Source organism: Malania oleifera, chromosome 9 (assembly GCF_029873635.1).
Source record: "Malania oleifera isolate guangnan ecotype guangnan chromosome 9, ASM2987363v1, whole genome shotgun sequence".
Lineage (NCBI taxonomy): Eukaryota > Viridiplantae > Streptophyta > Magnoliopsida > Santalales > Ximeniaceae > Malania > Malania oleifera.
This window is the reverse complement of record NC_080425.1, coordinates 15,085,368-15,106,612: the sequence shown is the minus strand read 5'-3', so window position 1 is coordinate 15,106,612 and position 21,245 is coordinate 15,085,368. Positions and strand designations below refer to the sequence as shown.

The window sequence follows — 21,245 nt, the reverse complement described above, 5'->3', positions numbered from 1 at the left end:
AAGTATCATTTTCCTGCAGCTCATGTGTCTATTCTATCATTGCATTCCTTCACTCATAATGGGACAAGGCTTTAGAAACAGACTTAGGAATAATAATGGAAGACAAAGTTCGAACAAAACAATAGTATTAGGGTGATTAGAAATCATAACAAACAAAATTAGAGATTGTATGTTGGCTATGTCAACATGTGCAAATTGGGATCCGATGCCTCGATGGGGTGGCTATTCAAAGAATGTGTTCATGTCCTTTATCTTGTGCTTTATAGGTTCACAGAGTCGCTACTAACCTTTTTTGTCTACGTGTGGTTAAGTTCACTGAATCACTATCGATTAATTGGTGTCTAGCTAATCCTAGTGTCTAAGGAACCAATAGTCTCTAGTCTACGTTCCAGAGCTATGTTCAGGAGTTCAATTATGTGAAGGAAAGGTACTAACACCCCTTACACACCCATCCTTTCGAATGGTATCATGATATGTTTAGGATGTTTAAACACTAATCACGACTGATATTGAATCTTTGTTATGTTACCTTTCCTTTAAATATTATTCCACCTCACAACCATCGGGTAACTCGCCATAGTTGTGAGGCTTCCCTCACCTCAAGAATCACATGAAGAACAATGAAATGTTCTTAAGGGATCCATCAAATGTCACGATTGGGGCAAAAATGGTTTCATATATGAATCATGCAACACATTCTATTATAGTTAATCTCAAATCCATACCAAGTACACAATTTCTTTTCTTCTTAATCATAGATAAACAATCATATTCATGTGATACAATATGATTTCATGGTTGAGGAAGAGTGTTTAGTGAGCTTTATTTACCATGCCATTAAATATTGTTCCACCCCACAACCATTGGATAACCTTTCAGTGTTGCAAGGCTTCCCTTACCTCAAGAACCACACAAAGAACAATATGTTCTTTGGGGATCCATCGTTAGATTCATTAATTAAGTTTTTGGGTTTTCGAGCATTCAATCCATTCCCGTATAATATAAGAAACCAAGCACAATTCCACAAGAAGTTAAATCGCATCATAGCATAACAACCATATACATCATTGAAACTATGCATACATTCTAAATCAACATAAGCTTCAAAGTGAACATTCAAGAATATGATTTTGCTGTATTTTGACATAAATCCATCATTCTGGTATTCACATATAAATAATAACATGCAAAACGAGGCATCAAATGACAACAGGGTTCGGGATTTGACACTTTTTTGACCGTTGTATTCAAATTAGGATGTAAACCTACTCAAAGCACCTAGAAAGCCCTAAAACATAATGAAAAAACTTCTAGAATTTTTTGGTATTTTCTCAAGAAATTTATGCATTTTTAATGAATTTTTATTAATTTATAAAGGTTAAAAATACCATGAAAATTAATAAAAAAATATTTAAAATGAACAAAAACCAAAATAAAAATGCCTAAATATTTATAAAGGGTTTCCTAAAATGATCAAACAGAAATTAAAAAGCGAAAAAGCTCGAAGATAGTATTTTAAAATTAGGAGTAGCACAATTAAAGAAAAATTGAAAATAAAAAATAAATAAATAAAATAAATTAAGAAAATATTTTAAAATAAAATAGAATATTTTTTAGGCTGCCTCCAATTTTTTCATATTTTTTTGCAATTAAATAGTATACTTAATGATTTTTTTAAAATTAAAATATATTATTAAAATAAATAAATAAATAAATGAATAAATAAAAAATGGTTGGGTTAGTCGACCAGTCCAATGGGAGAGGCACTCGTAGCGCGTGGGAAGGATGCCATTGCCGGGAACATGGTTCTAGCGTCGTCTTCAATGACTTGTTGAAACCCTAAAATTTCAAAAGCTCCTTTCTCCTTCGTTTGAACTTCAAATTGAGCGTCGTCACCTCCATTTGACTCCTTTCGACCTTAGGAATTTTTCCAACAAAAAAAATCTCCCAAAAATGCACAAAAATTGGCCTGTAACACAATTGGCTAGCTGTTGCCAGCAACCATTTCGACAATTGGATTATGGGTATTCTAGGGCTTCTCCATCCTATTTTTCCTACCTATTTTAACCTGGGAACCCTATTTGACCTATTTTGAACCCTGTTGACATGCCATGCACGTAAAACCCTAACTTTTCAAACTCTCCTCTCCTTTCTCTTTTTCTTGCCAGCAAAGCTTCGACAGGCTCTCTCCTCTACCATTCCCTCTCTAAAACACCTAAATAGCCCTTATTTCACTTTACCAAGACCTTATAGCAGAGAAAATCTAAGTTTTTAGTATAAAAATTTGAACTATGAATAACACAATGTCAAAATCCTAACTTTAAGTGGTCTTACCTCCATGTGCGTATCATATCGTCATCTTTGGAAACAATACAGAGTAATATGCTGGATTTTAATGAGAAAACAAGATTAAAATACCTACCTTGTATCTTGGTGCTTCGAGTCTTTGAGAAATCCCACGTTTTTGCGTGTCGGCCTCTCGATTTCAGCACTTGCCTTCTTTTTTCTCCCTTTCTCTTCTCTCTCTCTCTCTCTCTCTCTCTCTCCCTAGCTTGGGCGTGCAACTATCCTTTGTGCTCAACGTGTGTTTCCTTTGCCTCCAATTTTCTCCCTTTTCTTTGAGCCTTAAGCTCTTTTAAGTAGAGCAAGGTTACGACTTCTTGTCCTTCTTTTTCCTATTCCAAAAATGCCCCTCAACTTAAAAGGAGCTTTCTTTCATGTCCAATGAGGGTGTTTGGGCTCTCTTTTTATCATATTCTTGTCCAATTTTGAATTAAAATGAGGATAAGCTCCTATTTTTGATTAAATGAATCTCAAAACATGAAATTAAGGCTCCATAATACTCTGAATGCAAGATTAGCACAATGAAATGTAGGGAGAGAGATGGTTTTCAATTAACTGTTCTTCAACTCAAATTAACCCCTAAATTGCTTTTCTAAGTCTCAAGTAATCCCAATTCTGGCTAAATTGATCTCAGAAGAAATTGGGTGTCAATAGGGTACAAGTGCATTTTACCTTTTTGAACAACAATAAGACTTGGAAATAGGATCATCTGATGAAGGAACTAGAGACGCAGAAGTGGAAGTTGGAGGAGGCTCTCCTCCTTTGAGTTGCCATGTGTGCACTTGCAAATTAGGATGACTCAAGTGACAAGAAGGATCAAACTGGATGAAGATGTAGGAGGACTGTGCGGAGAAAATGGGTTAAGATCGGGAAGGCTAGGTAGACAAAGGGACTCATCTAGTTCAACAGAAATCAAGGTATCATAATAGTATGGTGTAGACTCAAAAAAAGGTGACATCAACAAAGACAAAGAATCGATGTAAAGTAGGGCTATAATGCTGATATACTTTTTGAGATTAGCAATAACCAAGAAAAATACATTTGATAGCACGAGGATCCAATTTATCCCTCCTAGACTTAATTTATGAGGGCGAAGGACACAAGCAAATATATAAGGAGGAAGAGAGAACAAAGGAGCCTTAGGGAAGATTATTGAATATGGGATTTTACCACCAAGAATAGAAGATGATGTTTTACTGATGGGAGAGCAAGCTGTGAGCACAACAACACTCCTAAAAAAATAAATAAATAAATAAAATTTCAGGATATTCATTTGATGCACTAGGATTTGAGCGACTTTGAGATTGTGTTTGTTTTCCGTTGTGCAACTCCATTTTGTTGTGGAGTGTGGGCACAAGATGACGGATGGATCATGCCAGAGTAAGTTATATAGGCAGTGAATTGAGCATTGAAGCACTCCATAGCATTATCACTATGAGTATTTGGGATGGCATATCAAACTGAGTCCTTATTTGAGAATAAAAGGCACAAAAAGCTATTAAACAACTTAGAACGCTGTTTCATTAAATACAATGAAGTCATTTTGGAGTATCATCAACAGATGCAACAACGTACCGAAACCCCAACTTTGATGTTACCAGACTAGGACCCCAAACGTTAAAATGGACTAACATAAAAGGGCCAATGACTCTTTATAGACTTTGGAGGCAAAGGGAACACGATGATGCTCTCCTAATAGACAAGACTCTTATTTAAGGTTAGACACAGAATTCAAAGTTGGAACTGGCAGTTTTAACTTGCCTAATGATGGCTGACCAAGGCAACAATGGATTTGATGTGGGGTGGCAACGGCACTATAGGAAATAGGAGAGGAGAGTGACTCAGAAGTCCACCAGCCTCGTGTCCTGAGCTAATCATCCTCCTCATCTTTAGGTTCTAAATAATAGCACAATCAAGAAGGAAGGTTTCAAAGCAATTTAGTGACTTAATTTTGCTAACAAACATGATATTAAAGGGGGATTTAGGAATATACAAAATAGAAGATAGAGAGATGGAGGGGGTAGGATTTACCATTCTTATCCCCTTAATAGAAATGATGGACTCATCAGCAACAGTAACTTGAGGTTGATTTTTAGAATACTGGAGAGCAGAAAAGAAGTTGGTGGGCACCTATTGTCTGGTTAGTAGCAGGTAGAGTTGATAACTCAACGATTAGTGGGAGAGATACCAAATAATAGATAAACAGTATGATTACTTTTCTAAGCAAAAGACACAATGTGATGGCAGTTGCTTTTTAGATGCCTGATACTGCAGGAGCCTTGAATACTCCTTTGAGGCAGTTGTAGTATGTTGCTCACTCGAATAAGTGATTGGTGAGGGAAATGAACTTTTGGGATTTGGGGACTCCAGCCCAACACACATACCACCTTGGTAGAGCAGCGGATCAGAAATATACAGCTAACATGTTTTTGGTATTGACCAACTCCATCCCAACACACACAACCTTTGACAACTGATGCAAACCACAAGCACATGATGAACGAATCAAAAACATGGCAAATACCATGTTTTAGGCCCCAATAAACTCAATAAACACAAATAGCTTTGGGAAGCATCAGACAACCATTCCCTAGGTGCCGCACATGAGCAACTAAAACAGGTTAGGTCTTTGGACAAAAAACATCATGGAAAACTTATAATATGTTTATGGAGGGATTCAAGTACTTCTGGATGAATTCAGGCCAGAAACATGCCTGGAATTAGCTTCATGCGCCAGAACGTGGGGTAGGCCCTGGCTGCCTTCGACCAGTGGGTGAGGGTGCGTGGGAGATGTTACTAGATGGGATTTCAGTGGGAGGTGGGGTGCAGAATGGCAGTGTCTGTGGGTGACTTTTTTTGTGTTCCTGAAGTAGCAGTGATGCCCAGGAAATTTCTGGCGACTGCTCTGGCTTCCGGAAGCTGCTGGCTTTTTGTCAGGGCTATGGTATTGCTGGAAGCAGATTTATGATTCTAGGCTTTGTTTGATGATGGCTGCAACAATTAGGGTTTGGGTCTCAGAATCGTGCTTTGATTCTATCTTGAATAATTGGGTAAATAGAATACCTCATCACAATGATAGGTCTCTCCCTCTATTTATAATATATGTCAAGTACAATCCAATGACCATAATACCCTTACTCTCACTTATTAACATAACACTAACACACTAACAATGCCAAATGACTAAAATAACCATCAACTCATACTTTTCACCAAAATATCTATATATAAGTATTCCCTAACATACCACATGAGCATGTGTTGTGCCACAATCCCCTGGGAACGGTCCATGTTCTAGGTAACATTGGTTGGGATTTCTTGGATAGGTTGCTTATGAGGAAGGGGTTTGGCGTTCAATTGAGGAATGTTTGGGATTATTTATCTAATACTTATTTTTCTATGATTATTGGGAGGCAATGTGTGGGTCGAAGGGTGATAGATGTTCGGGTCCTAGTAATGCAGTGTCTAAAAATATTGGCCTTTTGGTGAAATTGTCATGGCGGCTTCCCATATTGGTGAATTTGATCTGACACAAAGTAATAGAGTAAATATGGTATTCAAGAATGGTTGGGATGCTAAGATGGGCTTTAGTAGTTCTTCTGAGAGTCTTTGGAGGTTCAATTCATAGATTTACCATTTTTTTCATCCTCTAACAAAGTTTCAATTGGGCAGAGGCAGTTGTATTAGGTTTTAGGAAGATGTTTGGGTTGGTGGAGTTCCGGTTTTCTATTCTTTTGTTTGTTTACATCGTTTTTCTTCTCTCCAAAATGATGTGATTTCTTCATTTCTCGTTTTTTAGAGGGATGGGGTTGTGCCTGGGATAAGGTGTTGAGATTCACCAACAAGGTTGTGGAACTTGACATGAGCGTGTTCAAGGAAATTTGGAGTTATAGAAAATAAGTTTCAGAGACACGTGAAGGCATTGTTGTAGTTATTTATTAGCTCAGCACATTAATGGATGATGCCATATTGGAAGAATCAAGTACAGGATCCTATCTTCATGCTTGCCTGAGATGGTTGGGATGTTGTGTCTAATGAGCAATCTAAATGCTGCCTGGTCCCCCCCCCCCCTTATTTATATTGATCTATTGCATGCCTTTGTGATCCACTGGCTTGTGGGAATGAGTAGTGTCCACATGGATTGCAAATAAAATATGAATAAGATTTAGAATCAATCAAATGGGATAAAATGATTAATTTGAGCTTAAATTTTAACTGATCGATTGATAAGCACTTGTGCAAGTTATTGAATCCAAATTCCAGGTTATAACCAAGGTTGTTAGAATCGGGATTCTAAGTGGGATTGTCGGAGGGCTCTGCAGGATCGAATCGTAGAATTGAATTGAGAGTCATAAGATTTTACTTTCAATGTAAAATAAAAAATAAAAAATAAAAAATTATATATGTGGAACTTTATGACAAGTCTTAAGACTAAAAACTTGGTTAGTAACTTAGTAAGTATAAGAAGTTAAAAATATAATAAAAATTTCAAAAATAAGAAGAAGAAAAAGAAGAAGAGCAAGAAAAGGAGAAGAAGAAGGAGAAAAACAATGCTCACTATTGAGTCTTTTCAAGAAGCAAAAATTCTGTTTCAAAGCATACCTCTGCAGCTCTGCTGGGCCTGCTGGCTTGGCTATTTTCTTGGCTGCTGCTGATCAAACAAGAACTCTGTGTTGAAGAGGACTGATGTGTTCTTGTCAAACACCAAAGAAGGAAGATGATTGAGGACTGAGGGCTGAGTTTTTGTCGAACCCCAGGAGCTCTGGTTGTTGAACACCAAAGAACTCTTGATCAAACAGCAAGACTGCCTGCTGCTGCTGATCAAATGCCAGTCACTAGATGGAAGGCTCTCTCGTTGTCGAACAGGAGATAAATTCAGGTGCTGGGTTGCTGAATGTGAATGAGTTGAACTGAGGTGTCAAACTCCAGGGAAGTCAGGTGCAGATTCTGCTGAATTTGTTCATTGATCGGAGGCTGGGAGCCATTTTGCCCCAGTTCTAGAAGACTTTGGACCCAACATAAACCTTTTGAGGCCTTTGGGTGAGTAAAAACTTGTATTGGGCCACATTATTGACACCTAAAAAGGAAAAAAAAAATCTCAATCCAGGTAGCAGAGTGGGATCTGTATGATTCTACGATTCTGCCAATTCTTTTACGATTCTACCATGATTCTACTTGATTCCGATTTTTGTTGCAACTTGGATCGTTTGGGTGAATCTGGATCATAGAATCATACAATCCTACAATCCAGATTGGGATTTTAATAACCATGGTAATAACATTTGAGGTCCTATCTCTAGTTAGTATTCTACATTAATATGGTGAGGGAGTGCAAGTGAAGAAGTGGTTTGCCTAACGCATTTTTAACACATTGGCTGTGGACGAAGAGCTCATAATGGGAATTATAGGACATGGCTAATTTTGGAGATATAATTGTTCTAGCAGATTGACAATGATTGGATAAGTATCTATATAGAATTTTGATTTTGGAGTACCAAAGAACTCATGGTTTTGGGCTTGCTTTCTACATTTTGTAAAAACACCACTTTTTTGGTATGAAATATTATGATGTATATGTTATTTACGAGTAGTTATATCCATATTTTATGTTTCAATGTCTCTGCTTTGGACTACTTTGTGTTGATCTTGTTTCAGCTTGTATTTGTATTGTCATTAATTTTCAGCCTTTTTTCTTTTTCTCGTTTCTATTAAAAAGAGAATTCACCGCCATCATTGCCCTCTGCGATCAGTCTTTTTTCTTGTTGAATTCCTGCAGTTTTACCGACAATTAAATATTAAAAAAGCATGGTTTTACAGACCTTTTCGCGCATGCACTGCGCTGGGGGGGGGGGGGGATGAAACTGAGTTTTTAGGAGTGGAGGATTAGTTGCTTTATAATTATCAAGTTATCTAGGTTCATAGTGGGGATGGCTTGGAAGCCAAATAAATTGTTTTTGGCAAAGTGGTAAGGATGCCTCTTCAAGTGCTGTCTGCTTAGATGGGTATTGTTGACTTTGTCATATATAATGGCAGGTTTGGGAGTTTTAACTTGGGGGTCATGAATAAGGCATTGGTAGGGGAATGTCTTTGGAGATATACTCAGAAAATAGGCTAGCTTGTGGAGAATGGTGGATGGTGCAAACTGCAAAGTATGGTTAGTGTTATGATGGATGGATGATGTGGAGCTGGTAGTTCTCAATTTCTCATGGGGAAGGATATTGAAAATTCATTAGGAAGGGTTGGGAGGAGTTTTACACTGGTGTATCATTTGAATTGGAGATGATACTCTGGTGTTCTTTTCACTAGATGTTTGGAGTGATATAGCTCCACTAAAAAGTCAATTTCCAAGGCATTTTAGTTTGGCAACAGATAAAAGTGTGAGTGAGTGGCTATTTGGTGAAGCTAGGTGACCGAACAAGGTGAGATCTGTGCTTTATAAGGCATTTCAGAGAGGAACAAATGGAGAAATGTCCACTAATGGTCTTTAGGTGGAAGGGTACATGAGAGAAGACCATTACCTTGTGCAATTTGATGAAAAGAGGTGTGTATGCAGTTAGCAGGTGTAACCTATCCAAAGATTGTGAAGATGTAAATAATCTTCTGCTGGATTGCAGAGGGATGAAAGGGCTGTGAAGCCCGGTTTATGCTACACTGGAAACTCATTGGGTGGTGGCAAACAGGGAAGGATCTGAGCTGCAGGCCTAGAGGGGTTCCAGATGCAGGAAAAGAGACAAGGACATGTGGAATGCTATTCCTCTAGCTTCTGGATCATTTGGAGGGAAACAAACGCTAGAGATTTAGAATTGCTAAAATGGATGCAGCTGACCACTCTTTACTTCTGGTTCAACAGTTCCTGCAGTAATTATCTTGGTCCCTTGGATAGTTTCTTAGGGTGGATTTTAACTGTAGAATTTCTTTTGTACTTGGGTGACTCCCCCTTGTATTCTTAGTAATATACTATCTTCTAGTGATGAGCAGATCAGCTTAAGCTCAAGGAGCCATAGCAGTCGTCAGGTAGTGTTCATTTAAATCAAGCAATCATTAGCATTTCACATAATCTTGAGCATGCTTGACTATTTTATGACAATTTAATATCATTTTTTTTTCCTCTATTTTTATCTTTATTTGTTCAATTCATGTGGTTAATTTGGAATAAAACACCAGAATAACCCTCAATTACTTATCAGAGCCAATAACTTAGGTTCTATATTACTTTTTTTTACTTTTTTTAAGTGACAGATTTCACTTTCCCTAATTCATGAGTAAGACATACGTGCATATCTTTTCACTTTGATTATGTGTACTAACTGGTTTTATCTGGTTCTAATGAATCATATTGTCCAGGAAATCCTTTTTTTTTTTTTTTTTGGTGGTACTGCATGACTATTAAATATTTTGAGTATTCAAGTTTACATTTTTCCTGTGGTTGTGCACTTTTTCAGAAAATAGGGTACTTTTTTTTATGGACTGACAAATTCCTGCACACGTATTGTATTCATTGCTTTAATTTATGTTCAGAATCACCATTCTATGTGAGGATGATGATATCTTTTGCCAACTTCTACAGATAAAGTCTCTTCTTGGGACGAAGGTCGAGTGGCTTTACTATATTCTCCAGGCGTTTAATTCTGGTGATTTAGTTCGTTATCAAGAATTATGCCGTGTGCATAATGCTGCTCTGAGTGCTCAGCCAGCATTAGTACAAAATGAGAAGAAGCTCTTGGAAAAAATAAACATTCTCTGCTTGATGGAAATCATCTTTAGGTGTGTATAGCTGTACATGTTTGTAACATTGTTTCACTGATGATTTGATTAAGGTTAAAAACATTTATTAGTCTTTCATAACTCAACCCATGCCACACCTGTTGCACCAGTTACCATAGGATTGTCTCTGAAATAAACCACTGTATATTTTTGCAGCCGTCCATCAGAAGATCGAACCATTCCATTGAAGATCATTGCAGAGCGCACTAAACTGTCTATAGAGGATGTGGAGTATCTTCTCATGAAGAGCCTATCTGTGAGTTGATTTTTCATTGAAATATGTATGATGAACAAACTGGTTGAATTTGTTTCCACCTGAATTACCAAAAGCACTTTTTTTTCCCCACCTTTTCTTCTCTTTCTTTGACTGGCACATGAAAACAGAAGTAGAAAACTTAAAATTTCCATATTTGAGTTTGATTGTCAATGTTGCTACTAAACTGAGAACATGGACTGAGGATGGATCTTACACAATATAACTCATGTAGGTGTAAGCATGCGACTAAATTCCACTGGTGGCAGTCATGAAGGCAAATATTAGGGTTTCCATCAGGATTCTCTGGTTGGTAGCTTCTTCTGAAGCAATGCATTTTTCTCCCTTTCCCTCCCTTCCTAACCAAATTCCTCACTTTCCTTGATGCTGATATCATATTAGGTGGCTATAAATGCTTATTTTCTAAAGCTAAGACATTTTTCCTAAAACAACCCACATAAAAAGAATTCACATGCTAGATTGGTGGTCAGCATGATGACTTTGTGGTGATTCACCTTCTCATTATCATGGAAAGAGCACAGGAAACTCCAATTATTATATGATTGTGAAAGAGGAGTTGTTACTTAGGCAGATGTGGTTGGAAGAAGTGAAGAATCTATACATTATAACACTGATATTAGTGCATGTGAAGAACTCCCACATCATATCCCAAATGAGTGGCCTGATTTCTCAGGTGTATCTCTGCTATATCAGTCCTGGATCTCCCACTCATCCTAGGACATGTATGATATCGTACAGGGATTTGCTCCTGCCTGTGCCCTACACCAGACAGATCCACCATCTTCCATGTAACATGCCTCCATGCGTGCAATGGAAAGCAGAGCAATGCTTGAGGTCCACTATGATGCTAATGCAATGAACCAGCATTGTGCACTCCAAAGTGAATACCCTGATTTCTTGGAGACGACACGGTGCTTTTCAATTTTGGGACCTTCAAATATCTCTTGTTAAGATGATTAAAAGGTGATTTCTGAAACTTATGAGACTATTGAGGGTGAATTAGGTTAAGTTTCGTTATTATATCTCAAGGAGAGAGCAAAAGGGGTTGGGTGGAATGCAATTTGTTATCGGATCTGATTTGGGCAGTAAATAATTCTCGTGGTTGTGCATGGCTGGCAGTTTAATTATCTTAATATGGAGCTTCTTATAGATCTGTACGAATGACAAAAGTGATTTTTGGCCTAGGTGTTGTATATTGAAAAGTCAAGCCTTGATTGCTGCTGTTTGCAGAATTATGGAACTTGTTAAAAGCATAGAGGGGGAATTTTTGGTTAAGCCATCTCACCAAAAAACAAGTGTCATTGCACTATTGTGGAATTGAAGGACGTGACTCTCAAATATGGTCATCTTGACATTTTATCACTCTTGATTGGTTTTAAAAAGTTGTGCCAACTGATTTAGCTATGCTTTGACTGGTGTTTGCTTTGCTGGGCTCAGTGTTGAAAGAGATTGCCTTGCCTGGGTGGTCAAGACAATGAAATTTGGTCTCATTTGACATGATGGCTGTAGATGATGTAACAAGCATGGTTATCAAAATTGCGATCCAGATCGTGTACAGGCTCAGGACGTGGTAGATCTCTAGTAGAATTGTAGAGTGGCAAGTAGAATCACGATAAGATTCTACTAATTCCACTTAGTCAACTGGACTGCCCTTTTTGTTTTGTTCCCGAGCTTTAAATGAGGCCAAAGATGCATTTTTCTTGGCCTGATAGTTTTGTGTTGCACTCTATTGGCCCGTTTGGCCCAAATCCTTTACAATTAGAGGGCAAAATCGCTCTTGGATTTGTTCAGTTCACTCTGAATATATCACAACAGCAGCAGCTTGCTGAGAAGATGACTGCACGAAAGGGAAAAAGTCCAGCTTGCTGAGAATTCTCGACATATTTTATTTTTCAGTTCTTGTTCGATAAGCTTGCATAGTTCTTGTTCAATCAGCTGTGGGCTTCTTGGGTCCACTTCTCGCAGAGTTCCTCTTGTTCAATCATCTTGGAGTTATTGGGTTCCTCTAGTCTTTGATTACTTCTGCTCTTCTAGAGTTCGATCAGCTTTCAAAGTTCTTGTTTCTTGTTGAAATCTTGCAGATGCAGATTGCTCTAGAGGCTGACCTTGGACAACCAAAGAGCTGACTACTGAGTCTGATGTTCTCTGATTCTCTCCTAATTTCAACAAACAGCAGTGCTTAATGTTGACTGCTGATTACTGGTTCTCTGATTCTCTTCTCGGCTTCCATTCGTCTTCATCATCTTCTTCTTATGGTCAAATATTTAGAATTATGAATTTTATACTTTGACGAGTGATGACTGATGATGAGTGATCACTCTAATAGTCTAATTACAGTGACAGTCTTGCAGAAAAGCAGAGAAGCTTTTTAATGGGAATTTGTTTTGTGGCATCTTTTAATATTCCTGGGAATGTGACGCCCATGGCAACTCATTCCCATGTTTTTTTGAGCAAGAGAATCTGACATGGCAGGGACACATTATTGGTAATGAAAGGATTCCCATGAAACATGGGCATCCTATTCCTACCTCCCCCATGGATAAGTTTCACAGGAATCCCATTGCATGGGAATCCTACTTTTTGGATTAAATTGCTCTCACTATTTTTGGCTTTTGGACAAAAATGCCCCTGTAATATGATATAATCACACACTATTAATTTCTAAAAACTTTAAATTAGTATAAATTAATTATTTTTAATTAGAAAAATAAAAATAAAATTTTAATTAAATATATAAACTATTTTTCTATTAAAAGTGTAAATATTTATGTTAATTAACATTTTAGTTGACATTTTTAATTTGTTAAATAAAATTAATATTATTATTGCCTTATAAATTTAGACACTATATTGCCATATTTGGTTAATCAATTATTAAGTACTAAATTTTTTAAATTTATGATTGTTGAAACTTTTAGGATATAGATTTAATTAAGTATGCATTTTTATTAGGTTTTTGGGTTGAGAAAAATAAGTTCATATATTGTGTCACGCCCCGATTTTTCTACCATTTTTTTTCATATCTCTGTAAAATAAACCTGCTCTGATACAAGAATCATAATACTGCCATCATAACAGTTTTGATGCCAGACTGTAATAACTTGTGTAAAACTCTATACATAATATATATATATATATATCTCTGTAAAATAAACTTGCTTTGATACAAGAATCATAATACTGCCATCATAACAGTTTTGATACCAGACTTTAATAACTTGTGTAAAACTCTATACATAATCCCTGTGACAAACGCACTATAGTAACCTGGGTTGCCCAAAGTGGCACCAAGTACAACAGTTCTCAAACAATCATACAATTCAGCGGAAGCGCATCTATATATACATATACATCCAATAGCAAGACCAGAGTTTTGACCATCATCCTGTTTATAAGTAAGTCTCCAAGAACTATCCATCCATATACATCTCAAAGTCAATACACATACTTTCCTATGCAATACGGTGTCTCACTATTACTTACCTTGAGTAGTACTCTTAGTCTCTGCTCTGTAGAACTCTAAGCCTGTCTACCTGGGTTTCGCGAAATGATGAAATTATAAAGAGTGAGACACCTCTCAGTAAGACATAATAGATTATTATCAGTGTGTGACAACATGAGTTTTAATGTTTCAAATACACTTTCATAGTCTATCTTTTTCTTACTCTGTGAACTTATATATAGAACTATATGCGTACCCATAAAAATACTTTTCAGTTTAAATATCTTTCTATCAAATCATGCTATAAGTAAAATAAGTATCTCAAAGCATACTCTGTATAATCTAGTATCTCAAATCATGCTTTGTATAAAATAAGTATCTCAAATCATGATCTGTTTAAACTATGCATCACTGTTTATACTCTGTATAATAAAATAGTATCTTTGCATAAGTAAATGCGCATATATGTATAGAAGAACTGCCTTGGATGGATAATACTATAACGTCATGAATTAACCCCGCATGATCCGGGTTGTGCGGCCCAAAGGCTGTACCTAGCCATGGTTGGCCTAACCAGATTAGATCAACTATGTCTGTATCTGTAACTGTATCTGTAACTATGAGTACGATTCGCCTACCCAATCCTGGTCTGGACTCCAGGGGGTAACTCTACACTTCAATGGCAGAATCGACTATGCCACCAACACCCTATCAAAGAAGTGTGGCTGCACTGGCAACTATGGGGCTACGGTACCGTGCCTAACTATGGTTCATTAGGGTTCTTAAATCATATAATGCGATTTCTAAAATAATATATAACATGATATCATAAACACATTTCTGTTAAAAACTGTCATACTATATATATCTATAAAAAATCACTGTAACTCTGTATAAAATTACTATACTGTAGATCCACTTAGGGAACATTGTAATTCTATAAAATCTGTACTGTAGTTCCACTCAGGGAACGTTGTAGTTCCACTTAAGGAACGCTGTAGTTCCACTTAGGGAACGCTGTATCTCTATATAATTATCTGTACTGTAGTTCCTTAAGGAACACTATAGTTCTATATTGAACACTATATCTTTATATAAAATCTGTATAAAACTCTGTATAAATTCGGTTACACTGTAGTTTTATAAAAAACATTGTCATACTTTGGTATTGTAAAGAAAATCATATCTCTGTCTATATATGTACTTTTCCATAATCTGATAAAGTTATTTATGCATAATATTCAACTCATGCCACACATTTTCTCTGATAATCTATATTTTAATATACTGCTGAAAATATTGATATCATTATCTCTAGGGTTTTACTCAACCCAACCCAACTTGCACAAAATGTATATCATTCCAAAACTCCAATTTCATATGTCTGTATACCCAGGAAAACTTAGACAATCATTTTTAAATTCACATACTATAATTTAGGCAGTTAACTTTGTAAAAAAAAAAAAACGTTTGACATAATCTATTCCCCTTACCTGCTTACTGAGAATATGCCCGTGAGGATCCTAACACGAATCAGCTCAATCCCAGAATAATAATCATATTCACATTTCCAAGGCCCACACACTCCCAATAACTGATTAAACTTTAGAAATAACTAACTGATATAATTTCATTATCCTTACCCCAGCTTTGGAGTGGTGCCTAGAATGCCTAAATAAAAAATCTGCCCCAATTAGCCTGTAGAGAGTTGCCCCTAGAACCTCGTGGTGGTGTATGATCGTCAAATCGGCCTGTAATCGGAGAGAAATTAAAAAGAGAAGGGAGAGGGTGTTCGCAGGTTTTAGAGAGAGAGAGAGAGAGAGGGAGTTTTATATTTTGTTTAATCAAAACAAGGCTGCAGGATTTCCTTTATTAAGCACTGCCAGATGAAACCATTGACGGTTTGGATATTTAACCCCTATGTTTTTTGCCGTTTTACTGTTACTGCGCCGCGGTTACACAAAACTGTTGACGGTTTTTTGAGTCTCCATGAAACCGTCAACGGTTTGGTCTGTACCAAATCGTTTTCATCCTTTTTATTGTTTTTCTCATTATTTCTATTTTCCGGGTCTCTACATATTGGTTACTTATGTGTCAGGTTATAATGGTCATCTTTTTAAAATACCTACTAGGATTCCCATGTTGAACCAAACATTGACATGGGAATCCATTGTACATTACTAGGAATCTTAAAATGCGAACCAAACAAAAATATTTTCATGAGGCAGACATCCTATTCCCAGTAATGAAATCTTGGGAATGCCATTCCGTAGGAATTTTTTTTATGCCATGAACCGAACGATCCCTTAGTGGCTTACATTCCTAAATATGTTTTTAACTTCTTATACATACCAAGTTTTTAGTTTTAAGAATTGTCACAAAATACGACATGCATAAATTTCTAATTTTATTTTACACTGCAAGTATAATCATGCGATCCTCGACCAAACCCTACAATTTATCCCGTGAGACCCCTTCAATGATCCTATTTAGGATCCAATTCTGACAATCTTGGTAACAGGTCGTTGTGGAGCGGCATTGAGATTCTTAATCCAGTTTCTAATGGAGTAGGAAGTATGTGAGGGATATTTAGGGGGGCAAGGGGACTTGGATAAATTATAGAGCCCTTTTCTGCAGAGGACAGATTCCTTTGTTTCTCTTGCTTCCCTCGTATTCATCCGACTGTATCTGACATAATTTATTTGTGATATTGCAGCTCTTAATATTTTGTGTGAATTGAGACTCCGGAGTCTGATGGTCCTGCTCTGCTTTTGGAGCTACGATTAATTTGGGGGAGTCACCTTGGAGAGTTTGAGCATGCCTAGTTCTGAAACTTTTGTTTTGTTTTGTTTTTTTTTTTTTTAATTTTATTTTATCAGGTTTTCGTTTTTTTTTTTTTTTTTTTGGTCCACCCCGGGGGGGGGGGGGTGAGGTGTGGATGGTTCTTGTTTAATTCATGATGTGGCCTGGGCTTCATTCTTTTTCAGGTTCTTGCTTTTTATATTCATGTTTTCTTGTCTCCCTGGTAAAAATTGAAAGGAAACACAATCTCTTCTCATATTTCTACCCTAGTTGCATCAGCTTGTGTCCATTTACAGCAACTTGTTGCTTAGTGAATTTGCCACATTTCGGAGGAACATTTTTATGTGTAGTCTCATGCTAAAACCATTTTTACTCAAGAATTTCTGCCTGAAGGCAGTTAAACAATGCCCTTGCTAATGCAGGAGACTCCACCCTAACTTGAATGTGATAAGCTGCCATCTGCATCCTAACTGAGAGGAGATGCTCAGAGACGGCTTGTGTATCATCAAGTTAGTAGAGAATTGGAAGAAGGAAAAATTATGGATATCCATATTCGGAAAATTTATTATTCCTCTGACAGCTTGAAATTGAGATCCCGTTTGAAAAAATTCTCTATGGACCCTTTTTCATCCTGAATTTTCTTCTTTCTTGAATCACAAATAATCATAATGTGATCATGCACATATCGTGGACCCTATGTCCAATAAATGACTCATCCTTCAAGTAAAAAGTGGAGAAAAAACTTCCTGATGGTGCAATGTTGTGTTATTTTTCGTTGTTTTCTTTCCTTCAATTCAATAGTTAATTAGTTATAAGCATCTGCTGGGAAGTTTTTCCTGGCTTTCTTTACAAATGCATGCTTTATTTTCTGAGGCACTGAAGACATTGAAGATTCTCTTTAGAGTCCTTTTCTTTACCAAAAATTTGAAAATGTTGTCACAGGGTTTATTATTGCAGTGCTAAATGGCGTCTATTTCTCTTGAGTTTGCATTTATCTGCATCCCGTACATCATTGCCTAAAGTTGTGTTTTTTCAAGGAACTAAACCAAATGCCGTTTACTATCTTGGGTATCTGTTGTCATTAGTTTCCAATACAAAAAAAAATTAAAATGACTGGTATTCTACTAGTCTCCTTCCAGAACCTTCTCTGTGGAACCAGTCCAGGGTATGGATATGAAATCTAATGGAAAATTTGTGTCAGGTGCAAGATTAACACTACTTTGTGATGTTAGTACTCTTGGTGGGAAGGATAGTTCTGTTCGAACTTTTATTTGTGGCTCTATTGAATAGATTCTTGCTTGCATGAGGGTTCAGTTGCAACATTTGTAGGGACATGAGTAAGACATGACAGGTACATGGCATCAAATTCTGAAGTATGGGACACACCAATGCACCATGGCTAGAACATAATAAATATGTAACTATATGTTATTAGTACCGCTTATATACTAAATATTAGGTTTCTAACATTTATGTGACATTATTGATTCAACAAAATCTCAATATCATCCCTTCTCTATTATTATTTCAAAGAAAGCAGTATTGTTATAATCTTTTGAATAAAATAAAATGGAAGTTTAATTACAATAGGCCTTCTATTGTGGTTAAATGTGTTAAAGAAGCATAAAAGAATGTCAAAGGGGAGGCTGGACTTGTGTCATTGTCCAACATGTTTGCTACAAAGGATGAAGGTTGGTTTTTTATTTTATTTTTTTATTATTATTTTTTTCTAGAGAAAGAATATCAAAAATGATAAAATAGTATTTAATATTCTGCATTACAGCCCAACATTCAGATATGTTGGCTTGGATTGGATAAAAGAGAAAGGGATTCATGAAGCAGATGCCACATTGGCCATTGGGATATGCCTTATCATTGTCGTCATTCCTTGCATGTGGTTATATTGTTATGTTCATTTTCATTTCTTTCCTGCTTTTATGTTAGGCTCACCCATTTATTGTTTTTGGCAGTTGGTTTGGGTTGAATCAACATTGTGTCTTCTAGTTGGTCTGTTTTAATTTACAGGAAGTTGGAATTTTCATCCCTGATTATACTTGTTTTCTGATAACTTCAGGTTGATATTGGAGTCTGCCTTAACACACTGGCCATCTCTTGTATTAAGCCCACTTTATTTATTTAGTTAAAACTAATTTCTAGAAGGCCATACTCCTTAGTAAGCTTGGAATGCTACTCTTTTCTAAACAGTGGAAGAATTTTGGCGCAGGTTCACCTTATTGAGGGAATAATTGATCAAGTTGAGGGAACAGTCCATGTTTCCTGGGTGCAACCCAGAGTTCTTGGGGTTCCTCAGATTGAATCATTGCGTGATCGGCTGGACAATTGGATGGACAAAGTACACACAGCTTTGCTGTCTGTTGAGGCAGAAACACCTGACCTAGTTGCATCATGATCTTTGTTTGTTGACTTTTTTTTTGGGGGGGAGGGGTTATTTATTACAATCTCGTCCCACTTCATGAGAGAGAGAGAGAGGGCAAAGAAGTGGAGAAGAGCAACCATGTAATTTGTAGTTCGTGTTTCTTTTTTCTTATTATTGCTTTAAATTCCTTTCTTGAATCACCCTTGGGAAGAATCTTAAGCTACTTCTTGTACTTTACTTTAATAGCTGTTTGAATTACAGTAACATTGCTTAGTGACACGATTGAGTCTGGAAACCAGCGGAATTTTTCTCTCTACATGAAATATGAACATGATTGCCGCCCTATTTTATTTTCAGCGACCAAGGTCTCTTGTCAATTTCATCTTTTACCTCAAGCTCCCTTGGTGGCACTGCCTTTCTTAGCCATTTTCATCTCACACACAATATGAGAGAAGCTATTACAAACCTAGGCTCGATGCTTTCCTATTTTTTCTTGGCTCTCATTTTCCTTCTGTATGAAGGCGTGTAGATGGAAGCTTGGTTGTGCGAGGGACTCTAGGCAGTCACTGAGAGCCATCAGTCGAGCCAGTCGATAGACCTCGAGTAATTATGAAAATATTGAGTAATTACAATATTTTTCAAATATTTAGCTCACTTTTTTTGTTAATTTTTTAAAAAACAAAAATCATTTTACATAACTAAACAAGCCTCTCGAGTAATTATGAAAAATTTCCCCTTTTCCTCCTACCTACTTTGGGTGTGTTCAGAATGGCACACCAGGGTGTGCGGTGGGCAAGAAAATTAATAACTACTCAAAAGCTGAATTGTAAAACCAAATGAAAAGATTGGTAGGTAACTATTTTTTGATTTGTTTTCGGTTCACTTTTTTCTCTTTTCGATTATTGTTTCAGTTTCAATTTGACCCATCAACTAATCATGCTTAATTGATTTGAGACGATATATTATAAATATTTAAAAATATATAATTTAAGCAATAGATGTAATACAATACATTAACTTCACGTATTGGTAAATTGAGAGGCTCATTAAATATATATATATATATATATTAAGTATAATATTTAGGATTAAAATCAATTAGATTCACTAACTTTTTGTCCATTACAAATTAATCCACTAATTTTAACTTACTAAGTATAATAATTAATTGAGAGGCTCATTTTGGCAATATGGTTAAGATGTAATGGGTTAAAATCATTTAAGCCTATTGTCAACGACGATTTTCGGGCTAGGGTTAGCAAAGCCAAGAAGAAATTGAAAATGGAAGAGTCCGATCTTAATTCATGGGGTTACCTTGTTTTTCATGAGACTTATACGGAGGACTAAGCCTCATAGATGGTATACACTACTTTTTCCTCAACTTTTTTTTAAAAAATTAATTTTTATTTCAATTTTTATTTTTTTTGGTTGTTGTTGTTTAGATCGAACTCATCCTTTTGGGGTAAGTTGCCTATGCACCTGCTAACTGGAATCAAGTTTATGTAGTTTGAAAAAAATTATTTTGAAAATAACTCCTTTTAGCTGTTGAGAAAAGTAAAAAAAGTTCGTTTTCATTTCTTTAGAAGAAAATAATTGAATTTATATTTTGAAAACAAATCCTTTTAGGTGGAAACTCCAATTTTTAGGAAAGCCGAAAATGTTCATTTTCATTTTTTGGAGAAAAGGATATTTTTCATTAGACCAATACGGGGAGTTAAACCTTACAGAAGTCCCAGACATCTAATGTATATGAATATACACCTAGCTTTACATGCATGAAAACACACTGAAACCCTATATATACCTTATTGGTATTTTATGTAAAGATATTTCAAAAGGTTTTACGACTCTCCTCTAATGGCCATTTAGATTATTTATTTAATTTTATTAATGGTTATAAAAACGATTATCTCATCTAATGGTTGTTTAAATTATTTATTTAATTTTATTAATAGTTATAAAAAATGGTTGTTTTGTAACCATTGTTATCAAATGTTTTGTGACTTTTTTAAAATTGATTACACACACACACACACACACACATATATATATATATATATATATATAAACATATATCTTGAGGTAGAACTTTAGAAGTACAAAAATGCTATGGTTTCCTTCTTCATAACAAAATCTTCTATATAAAATTCTTTTATTATTGGTCAAATCCGTAGTTTCTTTCATGTGATCATTTATATGTCTTAGTTAACTAAGTTGTATTGTCTCGTCTCCCGATTGGTGAG

At 36.1% G+C, this 21,245-nt stretch overlaps 1 protein-coding gene across 1 annotated transcript in view; it reads left to right on the top strand.

Annotated features, from left to right (window-relative positions):
* Positions 1 to 19,297, top strand: part of LOC131164314 (26S proteasome non-ATPase regulatory subunit 13 homolog B) — a 47,432-nt gene extending 28,135 nt beyond the window's left edge. Inside the window, exons 4-6 of the mRNA XM_058121419.1 lie at positions 9,911 to 10,107; positions 10,264 to 10,363; positions 18,850 to 19,297. Of these exons, the coding sequence (XP_057977402.1) occupies positions 9,911 to 10,107; positions 10,264 to 10,363; positions 18,850 to 19,035 (483 nt within the window). The 3' untranslated portion in view covers positions 19,036 to 19,297. The remainder of the gene's footprint in view (positions 1 to 9,910; positions 10,108 to 10,263; positions 10,364 to 18,849) is intronic.
* Positions 19,298 to 21,245: the final 1,948 nt, after the last annotated feature.